At 39.3% G+C, this 25,067-nt stretch overlaps 1 protein-coding gene across 1 annotated transcript in view; it reads right to left on the reverse strand.

The window, feature by feature from the left end:
* The window catches only part of Usp34 (ubiquitin specific peptidase 34), a 299,630-nt gene that overhangs the window by 232,411 nt on the left and 42,152 nt on the right, over window positions 1–25,067 (reverse strand). Inside the window, exon 6 of the mRNA XM_045147284.1 lies at window positions 10,509–10,576. Within this exon, the coding sequence (XP_045003219.1) occupies window positions 10,509–10,576 (68 nt within the window). The remainder of the gene's footprint in view (window positions 1–10,508; window positions 10,577–25,067) is intronic.

Consider the following 25,067-nt stretch of genomic DNA (forward strand, 5'->3'; position numbering starts at 1 on the left):
CTGAATGGTTTAAAAGCAGAAAATACATAAAAACTCACAAAATACTTCTGAAGACTATGTATGAATTCATCAACATTGCTTTGCTTCTGTTCCTCCATAAGGTTTATACAGTAGAACTTGTCATCTTTAAACTTTAAACTTCAATTATATCTAAGAATTGCATAACATACTTTACCCTGTGATAATGTGTCTTTGCCAAGAGTCAATTAGACTAGCAGCTGCAGAGAGTCAAGTAAGTCATTTACATTTTTTTTGGGGGGGGGTTGAGGTAGGATCTCCCTCTAAGAGCCCAGGATGACCTGGAAGTCACTATGTAGTCTCAGGATGACCTTGAATTCACAGCCATCCTCCTACCTCTGCCTAGGATTAAAGGCGTGTACCATCATGCCGTGACATCATATGGTTTTATATCTACTATAAAACTTTGTTCCTCTCTAAAACATATTTATGTTTTCTACTGCCAATAAATTTCAGCTGACTTTACAGACATAGATTTCCTGCACTGACATAGTCAAATTCATTAACATATACATTTTTAAGTCTATTTTCCTTTCTAAAACCAACAAATATGTTTGCTGACTTGTGTCTTTGATGGTTCCTTCTCCACTATCCAAACATTCAACAGTAGTACTTCAGAAGGTCTATAACAGATGACAAAATGCTCATATATTCCTTCCATTATTACATAAAAAAGTGTTTGTAGCCTAACTTCGTTGTTTCACCTATCAAAAAGTATCACCTAGGACTGGAGAGATGGCTTAGAAGTTCAGGCGCTTGCCTGCAAAGCCTAAGGATCCAGGTTCAATTCTCCACATCCCATGTAAACCAGCTATACAACATGGCGTATGCATCTGGAGTTTGTTTGCAGTGGCTAGACGCCCTGGCATGCCAGTTCTCTCTCAAGTAAATAAAAATATTTTTTAAAAAAGCTATCACCTAGGCCATGCACAGTGGCTTATGCCTTTAATCCCAGCAATGAGGCAGGAGTATCACTGTGAATTTGATACCAGACTAGGCTACAGAGTGAGTTCAGTCAACCTAGGTAGCATGAGACCTGTCTTAAGGAGAGGGAAAAAAAGAGCATTCTTTTCTTTGGCCTACTCAATCTTAGCTGTGCTATGTACTGTGCTTTGACCAAGAGGATGTATTAACAGACATAAGTAGAAGATAGAAAGCTGTGGAGTTTAACCTATTACTGGAAATTTCTCCACCACTAAAAGAAGTGACCCTAGGATGTGAGAGAAAAATGTCTGATTCCCCAACTGACAGCAAGCCAAATACTGAATATATGAGTCCCCCAGTTCCAATCACCAACCAGCCTGCTTATTAAAAAGAGAGAGAAAGAAAATACAAGAAAAAGAAAAAATAAAAGGTCAAGCCTTTGTAGTTCAGTTGGCACCATGCCTGCCTAACATGCACAAAAATTTAGGATTCATCCCCAGCACCACATAAACCTGGCATGATGGCACAGAACTGTCATCCAACCTCTTGTAAAGTGGAAACAGGATAATCATACTTTCACAACGTTCTCAGATATATATCAAGTTTGAGGCCTGCCTGGGCTACATGAAACCCTGACTTGGAGGAACCAAAAAAAAAAAAAAAAAAAAAAAAAGCAGCCTGCTAAAATCACAAAATATATAAGGTTTTCTGAGAGCATCCAATTTCAGCCAAGCTAACTCTGTAGGTAAACTACCAAGGCAGTCAGAGAGCTATGAGCAATTTAAAAATGCCTATTAAGAAGAAAATGCTGAGCTGGAGAGATGGCTTAGCAGTTAAGGCCTTTGCCTGCAAAGCCAAATAATCTCGGTTCAATTCCCCAGGACCCATGTAAGCCAGGTGCACAAGGGGGCAAATGCATCTGGGGTTCGTTTGCAGTGGCTGGAGGCCCTGGTGCACCCATTCATTCTCTCTCTCTCTCTCTCTCTCTACCTCTTTCTCCGTCTGCTGCTCTCAAATAAATAAATGAAAATTCATAAATAAATAAAGTTTAAAAAAAGAAAGAAAGAAAATGTCACCGGCCAGATGTGCTGGCACATGCATTTAATCTCAGCACTCCAGAGGCAGAGGTAGGAGGATCACCATGAGTTCAAGGCTACCCTGAGACTACACAGTGAATTCCAGGTCAGCCTGAGCTAGAGTTGAGATTCTACCTCAAAAAACAAAAACAAAAACAAAAAAGCAACAACAAAAAAAAGTCAAGTCGTGCATGGTAGCACACACCTTTATCCCCAGCACTCGAGAGGCAGAGGGAAAAGGGTTACCGAAGAGTTTGAGATCAAGGCCACCCTGAGACTACATAGTGAATTCCAGGACAGCCTGGGCTAGACAGCGAGATGCAAATTGGAAAAAAAAAAAAAAAAGATCTATTAATTTAAAGTACTATTTAACATTACTTAACATATATAAAAGGATTCACCCTACTCTCATCTTTATTTTCTGTTCTTTCTCTAAAAAATATTTTATTTATTTCCAAAACGGGAGAGAATGGGTACACCAAGGCCTCTTTCTGCTACAAATCAACTCCAGATGCATGTGCCACTTTGTGCACCTGGCTTTTCTTGGGCACTGGGGAATCTAATCCAGACATTCAGACTTTGTGGGCAAGTGCCTTAACTGCTGAACCATCTTTCCAATCCATTTTCCAATGATTTTTAAATAATGCCTTTATGCTGACAGCTATAACTGATTTTCTTTCCACAACTACAGACTCACACTCAATTTGTCAGCATCACTAAAATGCCCCACAAAAATATCAGTCTTCTTTTAAATTTTCTCAGTTCTGTGCAATTATGTTAATGGCACCAAAAACACAAAAGAAAGCTGGGCGTGGTGGTGCACGCCTTTAATCCCAGCACTCAGGAGGCAGTGGTAGGAGGATCACCATGAGTTCGAGGCCACCCTGAGACTACATAGTGAATTCCAGGTCAACCTGGGCTAGTGAGACCCTACCTCGGGGAAAAAAAAAAACACAAAAGAGAAATCTGAGAAGGGGAATTAGTAACTGTCCATAATAATACCTCAGCATGTATACCCCTTAATTATAAGTACTGCTATTTTATTTCACTTAGTTCACCTGATTTACAAAACTGTTAATAATCTTAACATGATTTATGTAATTTCTGTCTAAGACCATAATATTGAACTTTTAATTGGTGCCCTGGTTGCTACCCCAGTATCAATATAAAAATAAAGAACAAAAGCTTTTCAAAACACCATTTCTTGGGCTGGGAGATGACAAAGCAGCTAAAAGCATTTTCCACATGAAGCCAGACACACAGAATGTCACATATGTCTACAGGTCATCTACAGTTGCAAGAGGCTTGTAACACCCATTCTCAAGCATCCATTTGCTCATAAATAAAAAATATTTTTGAAAAAGACCATAAGGCTGAAGAGATGGCCTAGTGGTTAAGGTGACTGCCTGCAAAGCCTAAGGACCCGGGTTCGATTCTCTAGTACCCACATAAGCCAGATGCACAAGGTGGTGTATGCATCCAGAGCTAATTTGCAATAGCTGCAAGCCCTGGGGCACCCAATCTCTATCTGCCTCTTTCTCTCTCTCTCAAACAAATAAATAAATAAATAAAATATTTTTCAAGAATTAAAAAATAGCAGTAGCCAGGCGTGGTGGCGCATGTATTTTAATCACAGCACTTGGGAGGCAGAGGTAGGAGGATCGCCATGTTCCAAGGCCACCCTGAGACTACACAGTGAATTCCAGATCCACCTAAGCTAGAGTGAGACCCTAACTTGGGGGGGGGGGGGCAGCTGGGCGTAGTTGGGAGACAGAGATAGGAGGACTGACATGAGTTTGAGGCTATCCTGAGACTACATAGTGAATTACATGTCAGCCTGGGCTAGAGTGAGACCCTACCTAGAGGAAAAAAAAAAAAAGAAGAATTAAAAAATAAAAAGCACCAAGACTTAGGTACTTAAAACTCATCAGGGCTTAGGAGATGATTCAGTGGTTAGACTTGCATGCAAAACCTGCTAAACCCAGGTTCAATTCCCTAATAGCCACTTAAAGCTAGATATACAACGTGGCTCAGGTGTCTGGAGTTCATTTGCAACACAAACAGGCCCTGGTATGCCCTTCTTTCTTTCTTTTCTCTTCTATTGTCTGTCTCAAATAAATAATTTTTTAAAAACTTCAATAGATCCCCAATGCTAAAATTAAATTCTACTTTGTGTATCTGGCTTTACATGGGAACTGAGGAATCCAACTGGGATTGTTGGGCTTTATGGGCATACGCATTAAGTGCTGGGGTATCTTTCCAGCCCCAGAACATTATAGAGTAGTCTTCAAGGTCCTGAATAAAGTTCTTTTATGTTGTGACATTTACCCTTGCACATTAGACTCCCCATCAATCTTCTTATATTCTTAAATGACACATTAATTCTAACGTCCAAAATCAATGCCTCTATCTTCTTTGGTCATAGAATACATCCTTGTGATCATCACTGGGTTGGCTGATTCATAGCCTTTAGTATCATTACCTTCTCTTTCTCTATCATATTATCTAACCTACATGACACTTATAATATCTGGGCTATCCTGACACTTTATTCAATACCTCCAACAATATCAAGAAAATAGCAGGCACTCAAAACTTTGCAAATGAGGCAGGTGTGATACTCCATGTCTTTAATCCCAGTGCTTGGAAGGCAGAGGTAGGAAGATTGCTATGAATTAGAAGGCAACATAGAACTTCAGAGTTGAGATCCAGGTCAGTCAGGGCTACAGTGAGAAGCTATCATGAAGAAACAAAACAAAATACAACACATGAAAAAGAAATTTTAGCCATGTGTGGTGGCACACACCTATGATCCCCCAACATTTGGGAGGCAGAGGTAGGAGGATCACCAGGAGTTTAAGGCCAGCATGAGACTATGTAGTGAATTCCAAGTCCATCTGCGCTATATTGAAAACCTACCTCAAAAAAACAAAAGCAAACAAACAAAAAAAGAAACTTTGAGGGATGGAGAAATGGATTAGTGGTTAAGGCGCTTGAATATGAGGCCTAAGAACTCATATTCAAATCTCCAGGTTCCATGTAAGACTCACAGTGACGCAAGCACACAATGTCGCACATGTACACAAAAGGGGTGTGCACATCTAGAGTTTGTTCACAGCAGCTGGAGGCCCTGTAAACACCTGTTCTCTATTTCTCTCTCTCCCAAATTATTCTTAAAAAGCAACTTTGAAAAACTAAATGAGAAAACAATGTACCCAAAAAACACACTTTAGAGATACTTGCACAACCATACTTATTGCCACTCCATTCACAATTGCTAGAAAATGGAACTATCCTGGATGTCCTTCTACTGATAAGTAGATAATAAAGATGTGGTACATTTATACAATGGAGTTCTATTCAGTGGTAAAGAAAAATTAAATTATGAAATTTGCAAGGATATGGATGGGTATGGAGATGATTATACTAAGTGAGGTACTCAGGACCAGAACAACAAAGGATGTACATTCTCTCTCATATGTGCATCTTAGCTATAAATGTTTAGACTTTTATGTAAGTTGGAATAAAACTCGATAGCAGAGAGCAATAAACTAGAAAGGGGCTATAAGGGAGGGAGGAGAGAGAGGAGGAGCACTCAAGGGCATGGTATTGTATGTATGTAAGTAGAACAACAGATTGCTTGGGAGAGAAAAGCCCAAGTGAGGTCAGAGGAAGGGAGTGAGTAAAGGAAAGGTGGAGGGAGGGTTAACCACAATCTAAGAGGGTATGAATGAGTCATATGGAAGCCTACTTTTTTGGACAACGGTAGACCCAAAAGCCATATACTGTTACTAGAAAAATTTCAGTACCAAGGATGGAATACCTTCCAGTGAGTTGTTGGCACAGGAAGTCCCTGATGCTCCCAAAACATTATAAGACACTGCCAAGACTATTGGTTTCCCACCAAAAATAGATGGTAAGACCCAACTGCTGAAGACACCACATGTTTGGACTGCAAGGTCACTGAGAAATCATGCTGGAACGGAGCTGAAAACCGGCTCCCTGTACATCAGCTGACAAAAAGCTAGAGAAAGCTATGCTACATGCAGCTCCATGGAGGACAGAGAGAAGTCACAAGCGGAGATAAACAACAATGGATATTACAAGCCTCAAGTTTTGCCACTCAGGCCAAATGAGCCAAGGGTACAATAGTAGCATTTATGCTATGGGGGAAATCAACCACTCTCTAATTGGACTGGAGGCCTGCTCCATGGGACAGAATACATCCCTGATACTGAAAACCTATGATGGGGGGAAGTAATGAGCCCCAGGAGGTATAGCGTCTGCTGGCATCTCGCTAAATGTATGTATTATGTACATCAAACTGCCTGGAAAACACTTCACGTATGTTCATACCCATATATTAATGCTACTCTTACTTTTGGTTAGAGAAGCATCTCTTTTCAGAGGGTAGTGACCTTGAGATGACTCAGAAGGCACCATGGTGCTAAGAAGTGACAGAGTAGTGCTCAGCACTGAAACATCTCTATCACACCTTCCAAGGCTCAGGGTCCATTGAGGAAGAGGTGGTTTAAAGAACCTAAGATCCAAAAGAAGAGTACGGCTCCTTACAATGCACTCTTCCGGACAAAAAAATGGCCTGGATATCCATGACCCTGCAGTAGCCAACACTACCTACACAAGACCATAATAGGAAGAAAAGATGATGACATCAAAATAAGAGAGAGAGAGAAAAAAAAAATAAGAGAGAGAGTAATTGAGAGAGAGAGGGGTATGATATAGCATGGAGTTGTGAAGGGACAAGTGAGGGAGATGGAATGGTTTATTGTCTATAATTCTGGAAGTTGTCAATAAAAAAACTCCTTTTTAAAAAACATGCATTTAGGAGGAATGGAGAGATGATGTAACAGCTAAGGTGTTTGCCTGCAAAGCCAAAGGACGCAACTTCAATTCCCCAGGACCCATGTAAGGCAGATATGCAAGGTGGCTCATGACATCTGGACTCATTTGCAGCTCCTGAAGCACCTCACTGGTGTTTGTGTATACCTCTTTCTCTCTCTCAAATAAATTAAAATGAAAATAATTTTAAAATTGTATTAAGGCCGGGTGTGGTGGTGCACACCTTTACTCCCAACACTCAGGAGGCAGAGGTAGGAGGATCGCTGTGAGTTCGAGGCCACCCTGAGACAACACAGTGAATTCCAGGTCAGCCTGAGCTAAACTAAGAACCAACCTAAAAAAAAAAAAAAAAAAAAAAAAAAACCAGAAAAAAAAAAGAAAGAAAAATTTCTAATTACATACTCCAAAAAAAGCATTTAGGCCGGGTGTGGTTGCACACATCTTTAATTCCAGCACTTGGGGAAGCCGAGGTAGGAGGATTACTCTGCGTTCAAGGCCAACTTGAGACTACATAGTGAATCCTAGATCAGCTTGGGCTAAAGCAAGATCCTACCTTGAAAAACCGAATTCAGCAACAGCAATGTACCTATTATATTAAAATAAGTATCATAAGATTTCATAAGCAAATGAGAATATGAAAAATTAGTATTTACGTATTTTTCTTTTCCAATTATTTATAAACACTGCTAGCCATGAGTGCAAGACAAGCCTGGGACTACAGCTCTATGTTAATGTCTGTCTGTCTCTCTCTCTCTCAAATAAGTAAAAAAAAAAAAAAAAAAAAAAAAAAGGAGGAAAAGATGACATGAAAATAAAAGAGAGACTACTTAAAGGGGTAAACAATACAGGAAGAATTTAAGAAGGGGAAAGTGGGAGAAGGAAGGGAATTATCACGGTTTATTTCTATAATTACGGAAATTGTCAATAAAATAATTGTCAGTAAATGAGACTAGAGAAATGGCTTAGAGGTTAAAGCACTTGCTGGCAAAGCCAAAGGACCCAGGTTTGATTCCTTGGTACGCATGTAAAGCATAAGGTGGCACATTAATGTGGAGTTCATTTGCAATGGCTAGAAGACCCTACTGTGTGCCCAATCGTTCCCTCTTTCTCAAATATATTTTTAAAAAGTAGAGGATCAGGGTAATCATGAGCCCTAGGGGAGTATCATCCGCTGATGTCTGGAAAAATGTATATACTATGCTTACCAAACTGCCCAGTAAGCACTTCTCTTAATATTTATACCCTTGTATTAATGCTACTCTCACTTTGGGTAGAGAATCTTCTCTTTTCAGATGGCAGCGACCTTAGGATGACTCAGAAGGTCTCATAGTGCTGGAAAGAAGTGACTGGAGTACTGAGTAACATCTCGATCACAACTTCCAAGGCTCAAGGTCTACTGTGGAAGAGGTGGCAGAAATAATGTAAGAGCCAAAGGAAGGGTAGGACTCCTTACAACGTGCTCCCTCCAGACATAAAATGGCCTGGATATCCATGACCTCATAGTGCCTTGACACCACCTACACAAGACCATCATAAGAGGAGGAAAAGACCATGATATCAAAATAAAAGAGAGACTGATTGAGATGGGGAAGGGATATGATGGAGAATGGAATTTCAAAGGGGAAAGTGGGGGGTGAGGGTATTACCATGGGATACTTTCTATAATAATGGAAAATGTTAATAAAAATTTAGAAAAAAAAAACTGCTTAATAAAGACATAGCAATCCCCCCCAAAAAATTAAAATAGAATGTCCACATGATGTAGAGAAAAAAAAAACCAGAGTATCTTATTTTTAAAAAATTGTGTGGGTGTATAGTTTATCATTATTTGAGAGAGAATGAATAAGGGCATACCAGGGCCTCCTGCCACTGCAAACTCCAGACACATGTGTGACTTTGTGCATCTACTTGCTTTATTGGGTACTGAGGAATCAAATGCAGGCGGTCAAACTTTGCAAACAAATGTCTTAAACCACTAAACCATTTCTCCAGCCCCTTCTTAATCATGAAAATTAATTTTTAGAATTCTGAAAGTTCATATTGTAATGAATACAATTCTTCAACTTTGATTCCTTCTTAGAATAATGTATAATAAAACTCGAATTTTCACCAAGTCATCAATAAGACCTTCCCCATTCCAATGTTTAAAACCAATCTCTTATAAACTTAATCTACCTTTTATTCTATGTATTTACTACTTTCTAGTGTCCTTTAAGTGTACTTTTCTATTTGCTTTTTGTTTTGTTTATCAAGGTAGGGTTTCATTCTAGCCCAGGCTTACCTGGAATTCACTATGTAGCCTCAGGGTGGCCTTGAACTCAAGGCAATTCTCCCCGCTCTGCCTCCATGAGTGCTAGGGTTAAAAGCGTGTGTCACCACACCAGGCTCAGAGTTACATTCTAAATAGGCTGTTTCTAGAACACAATACTAAGTACTTGTTGACTGGATACACTAGAATAACATAATTATTCTACTTCTTTTTATACACTCAAGTAAAAAGAACAAATAGGGCTGAAGAGATGGCTCAACATGGAGTGTTGCTAGAAAATTTTCAGTGCCAGGGATGGGATACCTTCCAGTTGTTGGCCAGGGAGGTCCCTGATGCCCCCAAAACATTATAGGCCACTGCCGAGGCCCTTGGCTTCCCACCAGGAATCGATGATTTGCTGAAGACTCCACATACTTGGGCTGAAAGGCCACTGAGAAATCTTGCTGGAACTGAGCTGATAACCTCCTCCATATATACCAGCTGACAGAAAGCTGGAAGAAGCCATTCTACATGCAGTTCAATGGCAGAAAGAGATACCACCAATGATACTCAACAGTGGACACTGCAAGCCTTATACTTGGCCAGCCAGCCCAAATGAGCCAACAGGTGCAATAGTGGCACGTCTATAATGATGGAAACCAACTGCCCTACAATTGGACTGGAAGCCTGCTCCATGGGAGGGAATACATCCCTGATACTGAACACTTAAAACAGGGGTAGTCATGAGCCCTAGGGGTGTAACATCTCCTGATGTCTGGATAAGTGTATATACTGTGCTTATCAAACTGCCCAGAAAGCACCTCTCTTAATATTCATACCCTTATATTAATGCTACTCTCACTTTTGGTTGACAATCTTCTCTTTTCAGATGGCAGTGACCTTGGGATGACTCAGAAGGTATCATGCTGCAAAAAAGTTACCAGAGTACCGACTAACATCTTGATCACACCTTCCAAGGCTCAAGGTCTAATGCGGAAGAGGTGGCAGAAAGAATGTAAGCACCAAAGGAAGGGTAGGACTCCTTACAATGTGCTCCCTCCAGACATAAAATGGCCTGGATATCCATGACCACACAGTGCCTGACACTACCTACACAAGACCATCATAAGAGGCGGGAAAGATCATGACATCAAAAAAAAGAGACTGATTGAGATGGGGAGGGGATATGATGGAGAATGGAATTTCAAAGGGGAAAAGGGGGCTAGGGAGGGCATTACCATAGGATATTTTTTATAATCATGGAAAATGATTTAAAAAATGAGAAAAAAAATAAATTAAAAGAAAAGAGATAGCTCTCTTATAAAATGTTCATAAATTGGTCTGTTATAAATTGTTTATATGTAATAAATATTTAAACTCACCTGATAACGTAAGTTCTAAAAGGTATGATGTGCTGCATGACAGCAGGGATATGTAGCCATATCCTAATCTGTAAAAAAATAAATTAATTAAAATGTCATTAATTATAATAAATGCTGAGACACATGGCTTTGACTAAATTAAACAAACGTGTTTTATTTTGCTGCCTTTTAATCCAAAGGCATTTTAATATTAGTTTTGAATAAGATAAACAACAAACCCAGATTAAATATACCAGGCAAATAATTGAATCAATATTTATTAAAATTCAATCTAGCCAGGCATGGTGGCACACGCCTTTAATTTCAGCACTCAGGAAGCAGAGGTAGGAGGATCATTGTGAGTTCGAGGCCACCCTGAGACTATGCAGTGAATTCCAGGTCAGGTCTAGGGTGAGACCCTACCTCAAAAAACAAAAAACAAAAAACAAAAATCAATCTCGGGCTGGAAAGATGGCTTAGCGGTTAAGTGCTTGCCTGTGAAGCCTAAGGACGCCGGTTCAAGGCTTGATTCCCCAGGACCCACATTAGCCAGATGCACAAGGGGGCGCATGTGTCTGGAGTTTGTTTGCAGCAGCTGGAAGCCCTGGCACGCCCATTCTCTCTCTGTCTCTCACTCTTTCTCTCTCTGTCACTCTCAAATAAATAAAAATAAACAAAAAAAAATTTTTTTAAATCAATCTGAAGATTTTGTTATTATTGTTGTTTTGTTTTGTTTTTTGAGGTAGGGTCTCACCCTAGCTCAGGCTGACCTTAAATTCACTGTGTAGTCTCAGGGTGGCTTCAAACTCACAGTGATCCTCCTACCTCTGCCTTCTGAGTGTTGGGATTAAAGGCATGTGGCATCACAGCCGGCTTGAAGAACATTAACTTCTTGTTATGAAAAAAAACCATTTATTCACATTGTACCTCTTTTTTTTTTTTTTTGAGAGAGAGGTCATAGATAGTTTCAGTCTAGCCCAGGCTGACCTGGAAATCATTCTGTAATGCCAAGCTGGCTTCAAACTCATAGTGATCCTATCTCAGCTAGAATTAAAGGTGTGTACTACTAAGGCTGGCTTCAAATTATATCTTTGAAAAAATATTTATTTATTTGAGAGAGCTGTAAGAGAGAGAGAGAGAGAGAGAGAGAGAGAAGGGGCATGCCAGGGCCTCTAGCCACTATAAAGAACTCCAGTTGCGTGTGCTACCTTGTGCATCTGAATTATGTGGGTACTGGGGAATCAAACCTTGCAAATGAACTCCAGAAGCACATGCGCCTTGTACATCTGGCTTATGTGAGTAATGGGGTATCGAACCTTGGTCCTTAGGCTTGGCAGGCAAGTATCTTAACTGCTAAGCCATCTCTCCAGTCCCCAAATTATATCTCTTTACTTCTTAATATTCTTTCCTTATATGAAAATAACTATAATACAAAGTACTAAATACACCATGTGGTGCCTTTAATACCACAACTTGGGAGGCAGAGGTAGGAGAAGCACTGTGAGTTCAGGGCCAACCTAGGACCACAGAGTAAGTTCCAGGTGATCATGGGCAAGAGTGAGACCCCATCTCAAAACAATAAAATAGGTGTGTGCTTGCTTATATACATGTGAGTGCATGTTTGTTTGCATGCAGGAGAAGACCAGAGGACAATATCAGATGTCATTCCACAGGCACCATGCACCTTCTTTCACACAGGTTAACTCACTGGCCTAGAAGGTACCATCACTAGACTGGCTGACCAGTGGAACTCCAGGAACCTGCCTCCTCAGTACTGACTACAAGCACTCCACCATGCCTACCTATTTAATGCAAATTCTGGGGAACATACTCAGGTCCTCATGCTTATGAGTGCAAGTACTTTACTGAATGACCCCTAATTAAGCTTTTGGAATTCACTCTGTACTCTCAAGATGGGCTCAAACCCATGGCATCCTCCTACCTCTGATTCCCAAGCCCTAGGATTAAAGATGTGCACACTCCACCCATGATGTACTTAAATAACTTTTGATAAACCATCCTTCTTTCAGAAAAAAAAAAAAGAGAGAATCAAATCGCACAATTCTAGGTCACCTCATTATCTAAGTGAAGCAAATTCATTTTCAAGTTACATACTGAATACATTATCAACAGTCTGGAAGTGGGAGAGATCTGTCTGAATCAATGGTATCCACTATGGCTGACTGAGGTCATCTGGCTGACTACCTAGGTAAGTGTCCATATTTGCCTTAATCTTTCTATGTGCACACACTCCCCAATGCTACAGCATTCCTTCTCCAAGAGGATGACAATACTTTACTCAAGAATATATAGCTAGGTCCAGTTAAGATTATGGCGTAGGAACCATGCAAAAGCAGCCTACGGGAGAAAAAGCCAAAGGAAAAAAGAAGAAAAAAAAAACTGCAAAATACACCCTTCTACTAAAAAGTAAGGTATATACGAAATTAACAACTGTAGCAGAGAAGTAGGAGAGATCCAGTGTCTAGAACCCACACAGGCAGGCAGAAGCAGCTCTAGCAGCAGCAGCACCAGGTCCACGGGGCCACAGATGCAAGGCTCAGCTTGAGCTACAGAAAAAGCCAGGTGAGGGGATTGTCCACTCACATTGGGGCTCCTTGCAAACTAAAGAAACTTAAAGGGAGGACCACAGCGACCAACGGAGGAGCAGCTCCTGAGGTAGAGGATCACGTGGACCAGAAGGAGAACTACAGCCATCATCTACAGCATCCCCTACCCCTCCACCAGCTCAAGTACCAGCAAGCACAAGAGACCTGAGGAAGGGAGATTACAGCACCCAGCACGGGCAACCAGAGCAGCAATCCAGCAACCCAGGCAGCCTACTTAACCCCACAGCAGAGCAAGCAGGGACCCCAGCAGAAGCACAGCTAACTGAGACCAAAATCATCCCAAAAGTTAACTGGGATTACACCAGGTCATTACCCGCCAAAAAAAGCCTGGTATCTAGGCTTGAATCAGAAGTGCTAACTGCACCTTCCATATTAGGATAAATTTGATGTTAAATCTGATAGATGGTTAGATCTGCCATTCTTAAATAAGATATATTTTGGGCTTGTCATTTATTGCTCCCTGATAAATAGTGGCTTTGTTTCCTTTTCTGTAGTTCATTAGGGAAGGGTCTTACTTGGTCATAAGCTAAGTTGGAACCCTCAACAGACGAGAAATCTTAATCTCCCACATGACAGGATTAAGGGCATGGGGCAACACACATCCTAAGGGACTGTGACTTTGTTAGAGCATGTGGTTGTCATAATACCTACCCTTTCATAAATACACTGTGCTGTTTTTCATTAAATGTGTACGTTGTTTATTTAAATTTTAGAATCTGCCTGTATTCTGTTCCACTCAGCCTACATGAATACTCTCATAGCAGGGAAACCCAATATATAGGGTCACTTTTGTACATACTGTCAGGCTCTAAGAGCCACACCTAGCACCTTAAGCTCCCACTCTTAAGATAAATAACATCAGATTGATTGAGACATCTAAAAATACTGCAGCTAATTAGAAAATCTAAGCATTAAGTTAATCCAAGATGCAAAGATATATACATTATAACACAAATAACACTAAAATCAAGACAATACAAATCCAAAAAGTATTAATGCATCAGAAATGACCTCCAGTGAGAATGATTTACAGGAAATGCCTGAGAAAGATTTCAAAAGAATGATTGTAAATATGCGCAAAGAACTCAAAGAGGAGCCGGGTGTGGTGGTACACGCCTTTAATCCCAGCACTTGGGAGGCAGAGGTAGGAGGATCGCAGAGAGTTTGAGGCCACCCTGAGACTACATAGTTAATTCCACGTCAGCCTGGAGCAGAGTGAGACCCTACCTCGAAAAACAAAAAACAAACAAACAAACAAAAAAAAGAACTCAAAGAGGAATCAAAAGAATCAAAGAAGCTCAGGAAACCAATTTAATGAAAAAGAGGTCAATATAAGACATCAATAAAGAAACAGAAATAATAAAGAAAAACCAGTAAGAATTACTAGCAAAGAACATAAAAAACTGTAGAAAATCTCAACAAGAAGGAAGGAAGGAAGGAAGGAAGGAAGGAAGGAAGGAAGGAAGGAAGGAAGGAAGGAAGGAAGGAAGGAAGGAAGGAAGGAAGGAAGGAAGGGAAGATCTCACCAGTAGAATGGATGAAGCAGAGGACAGAATACCTAAACTGGAAGACCAGGTACCAGATCTAATGCAGTCCAACAAAGAGAAAGACAAACTAATAAAAAAGTATGAATGGGAATTACAAGATATTTGGGACCCTATGAAAAGATCAAACATAGAAATCAGGGTATAGAAAAAGGAGAAGATTTTCACTCCAAAAGCATAGTAGGCATTTTCAACAAAATTACAGAAGAAAACTTCCTCCAAATTGGGAAAGAGATGCCAATGCAGATACAGGAATCTTTTAGAACACCAACCAGACAACACCTGGAAAGAACCCTTCGTCTTCATATTATAATTAAACTACCAAGCATACAAACCAAAGAAAATATATTGAAAGCAGTCAGAGAGAAAAATCAAGATACATACAGAGGCAATCCCATCAGAATCATACCAGATAACTCAAGACAAACTATAAAAGCCAGAAAGGCTTGGAGTGATGTATGCCAAGTTCTGAAAGATAACAACTGTCAAACAAGGTTACTTTATCCTGCAAAGCTATCCATTTAAACAGACGGAGAAATAAGGACATTCCACAACAAAAAGCAGGCAAAAGGAATATTTGAAGACAAAACCACCTCTACAGAAAATACTTGAAAGAACCCTTCATGATGAAGAGAAAGAAAAGCACACATATAAGGAACCAGAAAAAAACAAACCATACTCAAATACTAGTTAATACAAGAGAGCAAAGGTAAAAGCAGAACTACAAAAAAAAAAAAAAGGCAAAAATAAATACACACCTTACAATAGTATCTCTCTTAACACCAACGGCCTCAAGGCCCCAACGAAAAGACACAGGTTTGCAGACTGGGTTAAAAAGAAGGATCCTTCAATTTGTTGCCTCCAAGAAACTCACCTTTCTACAAAGGATAGACACTATCTTAGGGTGAAAGGTTAGAAAACAGTGTTTCAAAGAAACGGGCCTAGAAAACAAGCAGGGGTTGCTATCCTAATATCTGACAAGGTAGACTTCAGTCCAACATTAGTTAGGAGAGATAAGGAAGGTCAGTTTATATTGATTAAAGGCACACTCCAACAAGAGGACATTACAATCCTAAATATATGTGTACCTAACAAACACGGGGGTTCCCAACTTAATCAAACAAATGCTATTAGAACTAACATCACAGATAACACCAAACTCAGTTGTAGTGGGTGACTTCAACACCCTACTCTCATCAACAGACAGGTCATCCCAGCAAAAACTAAACAGAGATGCATCTGGATTAAATGTGATCATAGAACAAATGGACCTAACAGATATATACAAGACATTTCATCCAAATGCTGCAGAATATACATTCTTTTCAGCAGCACATGGAATATTCTCTAAAACAGACCATATATTAGGGCACAAAACAAATCTTAACAAATACAGGAAAATTGAAATAATTCCTTGCATTCTATTTGGCCACAATGGAATCATACTACAAACCAATAGCAAGAAAAGCTATAGCGCATACACACAATCATAGAAACTAAACAATATACTCCTAAATGATGAATAGGTCAATGAAGAAATCAAGAAGAAAACAAAAAAATTCTTAAGAGTTAAATGATAATGAGAACACAACAAATCAAAACCTTTGGGACACAATGAAAGCAGTTCTAAGAGGGAAATTTATAGCTTTAAGTGCCTATATTAAGAAATTAGAAACTCAGTAGCAGAGGCCTGTAAGCTAAAAAAGAGATATAAAGGAAGGAAGGAGGGTACTTAGTAGGTTGGTATTGTATAAACAATAGATTAACGGGGTGAAAAGGCCCAAAGTGAGGTCAGAGGAAAAGACTGAGTAAAGGTGGAGGGAGGGCTAATTAAAACATAAGAGGATAAAAATAAATCATATGGAATCCTCTGGTTTTTGGACAATGGAACACTCAGGAGCCGTACGCTGTTGCTAGAAAATTCTCAGTGCCAGGGATGGGATACCTTCCAGTGAGTTGTTGGCCACGGAGGTCCCAGATGCCCCCAAAACATTATAGGCCATTGCCGGGGCCCTTGGTTTCCCACCAGGAATAGATGGTAAGATCCTATTTCTGAAGACTCCATATACTTGGGCTGCAAGGCCACTGAGAAATCTTGCTGGAACTGAGCTGATAACCTCCTCAATGTAGACCAGCTGACAGAAAGCTGGAAGAAGCCATTCTACATGCAGTTCAATGGGAGAAAGAAATACCACCAGTGAAGATACTCAACAGTGGACACTGCAAGCCTTATACTTGGCCAGCCAGCCCAAATGAGCCAACAGGTGCAATAGTGGCACGTCTATAATGATGGAAACCAACTGCCCTACAATTGGACTGGAGGCCTGCTCCATAGGAGGGAATACAACCCTGATACTGAAAACTTAAAACAGGGGTAGTCATTAGCCCTAGGAGGGTAACATCTGCTGATGTCTGGAAAAATGTATATACTACGCTTATCAAACTGCCCAGTAAGCACCTCTCTTAATATTCATAACCTTATATTAATGCTACTCTCACTTTTGGTTGAGAATCTTCTCTTTTCAGATGGCAGTGACCTTGGGATGACTCAGAAGGTCTCATAGTGCTGGAAAGAAGTGACTGGGGTAGTGAGTAACATCTTGATCATACCTTCCAAGGCTCAGGTTCTAATGTGGAAGAGGTGGCGGAAAGAATGTAAGAGCCAAAAAGGAAGGGTAGGACTCTTTACAACATGCTCCCTCCAGATATAAAATGGCCTGGATACCCATGACCTCATAGTGCCTGACACTACTTACATAAGACCATCATAAGAGGAGGAAAAGATCATGACATCAAAATAAAAGAGAGACTGAGATAGGGAGGGGATATGATGGAGAATGGAATTTCAAAGGAGAAAGTGGGGGAAGGAGGGTATAACCTTGGGATATTTTTTATAATCATGGAAAATGTTAACAAAAACTGAGAAAAAAAAATAAATTAGAAAGGTCACAAGTAAAAAACCGAATGCTTCACCTTAAAGCCTTCGAAAAAGAAGATAAAAGCAAACCAAAAATCAGTAGACAGGAATAATAAAGATTAAAACAGAAATTAATGAAATAGAAACCAAAAAAAAAAAAAATAAATCAAAAGAATCAATGAAACAAAGAGTTGGTTCTTTAAAAGGATAAGCAAGATTGACAAACCCTTAGCAAATCTGACAAAAACAGGAAATACACACAAATTAATAAAATTAGAGATGAAAAAAGCAGCATCATAACAGATAACAAAAAAACTCAAAAAATCATAGCGACATACAATAAGAACACTGATGCTTCTTAAACTTTTCCATAAAATAGAAAATAAAGGAATTCTACCAAACTCCTTCTAAGAAGCCAGCATCACCCTGATACCAAAACCAGACACAGATAATAATAATAATAATAATAATAATAATAATAATAATAATAAATAAAATTCAGACCAATCTCCCTCATGAACATAGATGCAAAAATTCTCAAAAAAATACTGACAAACAGAATACAAGAATGTATCAGGAAGACCATTCACCCCAACCAAGTAAGTTTTATCCCAGAGATGCAAGGATGGTTGAACATACACAAATCAATAAATGTAATACATCATATAAATGGACTGAAGAGCAAAAATCACAGGATCATCTCATTAGATGCAGAGAAAGAATTTGAGAAAATCCAATATCCCTTCCAGATAAAAGTCCTACAGAGGGCTGGGGAGATGGCTCAGCAGCTAAGGTGCTTGCCTGCGAAGCCTAAGGACCCCACTTTGACTCCCCAGAACCCACATAAGCCAGATGCACAGGGGGTACATGCATCTGGAGCTCATTTGCAGTGGCTAGAAGCCCTGGCAATGCCCATACGCTCTTTCTCTGTCTCTCAAATAAATAAATATAAATATTGTTTTCAAAAAAGTCCTACAGAGACTGGAAATAGAAGGAACATATCTCAACATAATAGAGGCTATTTATCACAAACATACTAAATGGAGAAAAACTTGAAGCTTTTCCACTAAAATCAGGAATAAGACAAGGGTGCCCACTGTCCCCACTTTTATTCAATATATAACTGGAAGTCTTAGCTATAGCAATAAGGCAAGAGACACACATAGAAGGGATACAAATTGGAAAGGAAGAGATCAAGTTATCATTATTTGCAGATGATATGATTCTATACATAAAGAACCCTAAAGACTCTACCAGCATACTGTTAAGAGTTGAAAAACACCTTTAGCCATAGAGCAAGATACAAAATAAACAAACAGAAATCAGTAGCCTTCCTATATGCTAACACCAAACACACAGAGGATGAAATCAGAGAATCACTACCATTCACAATTTCATCCAATAAATAAATAAAGTAGAGGATACTTAATAGGTTGATATTGTATATATGTAATTACAATGGTTGTAATGGGGAGGTAATATGATGGAGAATGGAATTTCAAATGGGAAAGTGTGGTGGTGGGGAGGGAGGGAATTACCATGGGATATATTTTATAATCATGGAAAATGTTAATAAAAATTTAAAAAAATAAAAAATAAAAATAAATAAATAAAGTACCTTGGAATAAACCTAACAAAGGAAGTGAAAGATCTCTACATTTAAAACTTTAATAAAAACACTTCAGTGAGAAATTGCAGAAGACACTAGGAAATGGAAAGCCATTTTTGTTCTTGGATAGGAAGAATCAATACTGTGTAAATGGCAATCTTACCAAAAGCAATCTACATATTTAATGACTCAGAAGGCACTATGGTGCTGAGAAGTGACAGAGGAGTGCTCAGCACTGCAATATCTGTATCACACCTTCCAAGTCTCAGGGTCCATTGCTAAAGAGGTAGTGGGAAGAATTTAACAGCCAAAGGAAGGATAGGACTCCTTACAATGTACTCCTTCAGATACAAAATGGTCTGGATATCCATGCCTTTACAGTGCCTGATACTACCTACACAAAACCATCATAACAGGAGAAAAAGATCATGACATCAAAATAAGAGACTGATTGGGAGGGGGAGAGGATATGATAGTGTCATGTTTCGAAGTGGAAAGTGAGGGGAGGGAGAGCTACCATGGATTATTGTTTAAAATTATGGAAGTTGTCAATAAAAACAAAGAATAATTTTTTTTAAAAAGTGGTTGGGCTGGAGAGGTGACTTAGTGGTTAAGGTACATGCCTACAAAGCCTGAGGACCCAGGTTCGATTCTCCAGGTCCCACATAAGCCAGATGCACATGGTAGCACATGCGTCTGAAGTTCATCTGCAGTAGCTAGAGGCCCTGGCGTGCCCATTCTCTGTCTCTCTAATAAAGAAATAGACCATTAAATTTAAATCCTCCTACCTCTGCCTCCCGAGTGCTGAAATATATATAAAATAAATAAATAATGGGCTGGAGAAATGGCTTAGTGGTTCAGGCACTTGCCTACAAAGCCAAAGACCCCAGACTTAATTCCCCAATACCCATGTAAGCCAGGTACACAAGGTGGCACATGTGTCTGGAGTTCATTTGCAATAGTGGTCAGAGGCTCTGGTATGCCCATTCTCTCATAAATTAATTTAATTAGAAAATAAATATCAAACATTTTGATAGCCAGACTTTTAATCCCAGACTTAGGGAGCAGAGGTAGAGAGATCACTGTAAATTCAAGACCAGCCTGGGACTACAAAGTGAGTTTCAGGTCAGCTTTGGCCATAATGAGCCTCTAAAGCAAAAATAAACCAAAGAAATAAAAAAATAATTAATTAATTAAAAAAAAAATAGGGTCTTAAATGGGTGTGGTGTCTCACGCCTTTAATCCCAACACTTGGAAGGAAGAGGTAGGAGTTCAAGGCCACCCTGAGATTACATGGTGAGTTCCAGGTTAGTCTGGGCTACAGTGATACCCATACCCCACCTTGAAAAAACAAAAAACACACTTCGTGGTCAAGACTGGCCATGAACTCATTTTGCCTTCACCTTAAAGGAAAGTTACAAGGTCAGAGAAAACCAATGTGAACAGCATTTCCTATGGAATAATTTGAAATAGAAAAAACAAATCAAAAAGTACCTGATAACTACTACAAATAACAGCTACTAGCCACCAAGTGGTTACTAAGGACATCAAGTTCTAGAATACCATGTTTGTTTTTTAAAGTATTTATTTGCAAGAGGAAAAGAAAAATGGGCACATGAGGGGTTCTTGCCACTGCAAATGAACTCCAGGTGCATGCACCACATTGTCCATTCAGCTTTACACAGGTCCTGGGGAACCGTTTTTTTGAGGCATGGTCTCACTCTAGTCCAGGCTGACGTGGAACTCATTATGTGGACATTTATCATACACTTATACTAACTTTAAATGTAGCTTTTAGGGCTGGAGGGAAGGCTTAGCGGTTAAGCATTTGCCTGCAAAACCAAAGGACCCAGGTTCGAGTCTTCAGGATCCATGTTACCCAGATGCACAAGAGGGTACACACATCTGAGTTCGTTTGCAGTGGCTGGAGGCCCTGGCATGCTCATTCTCTCTTCCCCTCTTTCTGTGTCAAATAAATAAGTACATTTTTAAAAATTAGCTTTTAGTAAAGGAAAGGTGGAGGGTCAGCTAATCAAAATCTAAGAGGATATAAATAAATCATATGGAATCCTACTTTTTTGGACAATGGAACACTCAGAAGCCATAGATTGTTGCTAGAAAATTTTCAGTGCCAGGGATGGGGTATCTTCCAGTGAGTTGCTGGCCAGGGAGGTCCCTGGTGCCCCCAAAACATTATAGGCCACTGCTGAAGCCCTTGGTCTCCCGCTAAAAATAGATGGTAAGACCCTTTGCTGAAGACTCCATATACTTGGGCTGCAAGGCCACTGAGAAATCTTGCTGGATCTGAGCTGATAACCTCCTCCATATAGACCAGCTGACAGAAAGCTGGAAAAAGCCATTCTGTATGCAATTCAATGGGAGAGAGAGAAATCACCAGTGAAGATACTCATCAGTGGACACTGCAAGCCTTATAATTGGCCAACCAGGCCAAATGAGCCAATGGGTGCAATAGTGGCACATCTGTTATGGGAGAAACCAACTGGCCTCCAATTGGACTGGAGGCTCGCTCCATGGGAAGGGAATACATCCCTGAAACTAAAAACTTAAAACAGGGGTAGTCATGAGCCCTAGCGGTGTAACATCTGCTGTTGTCTGGCCAAATGTATATACTATGCTTATCAAACTGCCCAGTAAGCACTTCTGTTAATGTTCACATCATTATATTAATGCTACTCTCACTTTTGGTTGAGAATCTTCTCTTTTCAGATGGCAGTAACCTTGGGATGACTCAGAAGGTTTCATGGTGATGGAAAGAAATGACCGCAGTGCTCAGAACTGCAATATCTCTATCACACCTTCCATGGCTCAGGATCTAATGCAGAAGAGGTGGCAGAAAGAATGTAAGAGCCAAAGGAAGGGCAGGACTCGATACAACATGCTCCTTCCATACACAAAATGGGCCTGGATGTCTATGGCCTCACAGTGCCTGACACTACCTGCATAAGACCATGATAAGAGGAGGAAAAGATCAAGACATCAAAAGTAAAAAAAAAAAGACTGATTGAGATGGGGAGGGGGTATAATGGAGAGTGGAGTTTCAAAGGCGTAAGTAGGGGGAGGGAGGGTATTACCAATGAGTATTTTTTATAATCATGGAAGTTGTTAATAAAAAAAATTTTTTAATTTAAAAACAATTTTAAATTAGCTTTTAATGTTAAACCCCACAATTCTCTAAGTACCATCATAGTTCCCATTGTGCAGATTTTAACAGTTAAGAATGGAATTCAGGACCAAAATGCAACTGTATGTTCAAAAGGTACTTGTATAAATGGCACATACTACATGGCCTCTGAATCAAACTTTTCAACCAATCAGTAACCATGAAATTTGGGTTTAAAAATATTGCTATTATTTTTGGCATTTTTATCGAATATCAGGTGGCTATAGCTACTTGGGCTTACATCTGGGTCCTCTATTCTGTTCCACTGATCTACATGTCTGTTTTTGTGCCAGTACCATGCTGTTTTTGTTACTATGGCTCTGTAGTATAGGTTAAAATCAGGTATGGTGATACCACCAGCCTCTTTTTTGTTGCTCAGTATTATTTTAGATATTCGAGGTTTTTTATGATTCCAAATGAATTTTTGGATTGTTTTTTCTATTTCCATGAAGAAAGCCTTTGGAATTTTGATAGGGATTGCATTAAATGTGTAGATTGCTTTAGGTAAGATTGCCATTTTCACGATATTGATTCTTCCAAGCCAGGAACAAATGATGTTTCTCCACTTTCTAGTGTCTTCTGCAATTTCTCGCTTGAGTGTCTTAAAGTTCTCATTGTATAGATTCTTTACTTCCTTAGTTAGGTTTATTCCAAGGTATTTTATTTTTTTTGATGCAATTGTGAATGGGAGTGATTCTCTGATTTCATCCTCTGTGTGTTTGTTGTTAGCATATATGAAGGCTACTGATTTCTGTGTATTTATTTTGTATCCTGCTACATTGCTGTAGGTTTTGATTAGCTCTAACAGCTTGCTAGTAGAGTCTTTAGGGTCCTTTATGTATAGAATCATGTCATCTGCAAATAGTGATAACTTGATTTCTTCCTTTCCAATTTGTATCCCTTTTATGTGTGTCTCTTGCCTTATTGCTATGGCTAAGACTTCCAAAACTATATTAAATAAAAGTGGGGACAGTGGACACCCTTGTCTTGTTCCTGATTTTAGTGGAAAAGCTTCCAGTTTTTCCCCATTTAGTAATATGTTGGCTGTAGGTTTGTCATAAATAGCCTTTATTATATTGAGATATGTTCCTTCTATTCCCAGTCTCTGTAGGACTTTTATCATGAAGGGATGTTGGATTTTGTCAAATGCTTTCTCTGCATCTAATGAGATGATCATGTGGTTTTTGTCCTTCAACCCATTTATGTAATGTATTACATTTATAGATTTGCGTATGTTGAACCATCCCTGCATCTCTGGGATAAAGCCTACTTGGTCAGGGTGAATGATCTTTTTGATATACTCTTGTATTCTGTTTGCCAAGATTTTGTTGAGAATTTTTGCATCTATGTTCATGAGGGAGATTGGTCTGTAATTTTCTTTTTTTGTTCTATCTTTGCCTGGTTTTGGTATCAGGGTGATGCTAGCCTCATAGAAGGAGTTTGGTAGGATTCCTTCTTTTTCTATTTCCTGGAAAAGCTTAAGAAGCAATGGTGTTAGCTCTTCCTTAAAAGTCTGGTAAAATTCAGCAGTGAATCCATCCGGGCCTGGGCTTTTTTTAGTTGGGAGATTATTGATAACTGCTCGGATCTCCATGTTTGTTATAGGTCTATTTAAGTGATTAATCTCATTTTGATTTAATTTAGGTAGGTCATATAGATTAAGGAAATCATCCATTTCTTTCAGATTTTCATACTTTGTGGAGTATATGCTTTTATAGTATGTCCCTATAATTTTTTGAATTTCTCTGGAATCTGTTGTGATGTTACCTTGTTCATCTCTGATTTTATTAATTTGTGTCTCTTCTCTCTTTCTTTTGGTCAGATTTGCTAAGGGTTTATCAATCTTGTTTATCCTTTCAAAGAACCAACTCTTTGTTTCATTAATTCTTTGGATTGTTCTTTTTGTTTCTATTTCATTAATTTCTGCCCTAATCTTTATTATTTCTTCCCGTCTACTACTTTTTGGTTTGCCTTGTTCTTCTTTTTCCAAGGCTTTAAGGCGAAGCATTAGGTCGTTTACTTGCGACCTTTCTAATTTCTTAATATAGGCACTTAAGGCTATAAATTTACCTCTTAGAACTGCCTTCATTGTGTCCCAGAGATTTTGGTATGTTGTGTTCTCATTATCATTTGACTCTATAAATTTTTTGATTTCCTTTTTGATTTCTTCATTGACCCACTCATCATTTAGTAGTGTATTGTTTAGCTTCCATGATTTTGTGTATGCTCTGTAGCCTTTCTTGCTACTGATTTGTAGTTTAATTCCATTGTGGTCAGATAGAATGCAAGGAATTATTTCAATTTTCCTGAATTTGTTAAGATTTGCTTTGTGTCCTAATATATGGTCTATTTTAGAGAATGTTCCATGTGCTGCTGAAAAGAATGTATATTCTGCAGCCTTTGGATGAAATGTCCTGTATATATCTGTTAGGTCCATATCTTCTATGACCTCATTTAGTCCAGATGCCTCTCTGTTTATTCTTTCCCTGGATGACCTGTCAATTGATGAGAGTGGGGTGTTAAAGTCACCCACCACCACCGTGTTTGGTGTTATCTGTGACCTTAGTTCTAATAGTGTTTGTTTGACGAATTTGGGAGCCCCCATGTTAGGTGCATATATGTTTAGGATTGTAATGTCCTCCTGTTGGAGTGTGCCCTTAATCAATATAAAGTGACCTTCCTTATCTTTTTTGACTAACTTC

This window comes from Jaculus jaculus, chromosome 4 (assembly GCF_020740685.1).
Source record: "Jaculus jaculus isolate mJacJac1 chromosome 4, mJacJac1.mat.Y.cur, whole genome shotgun sequence".
In the NCBI taxonomy this organism is placed as follows: Eukaryota; Metazoa; Chordata; class Mammalia; order Rodentia; family Dipodidae; genus Jaculus; species Jaculus jaculus.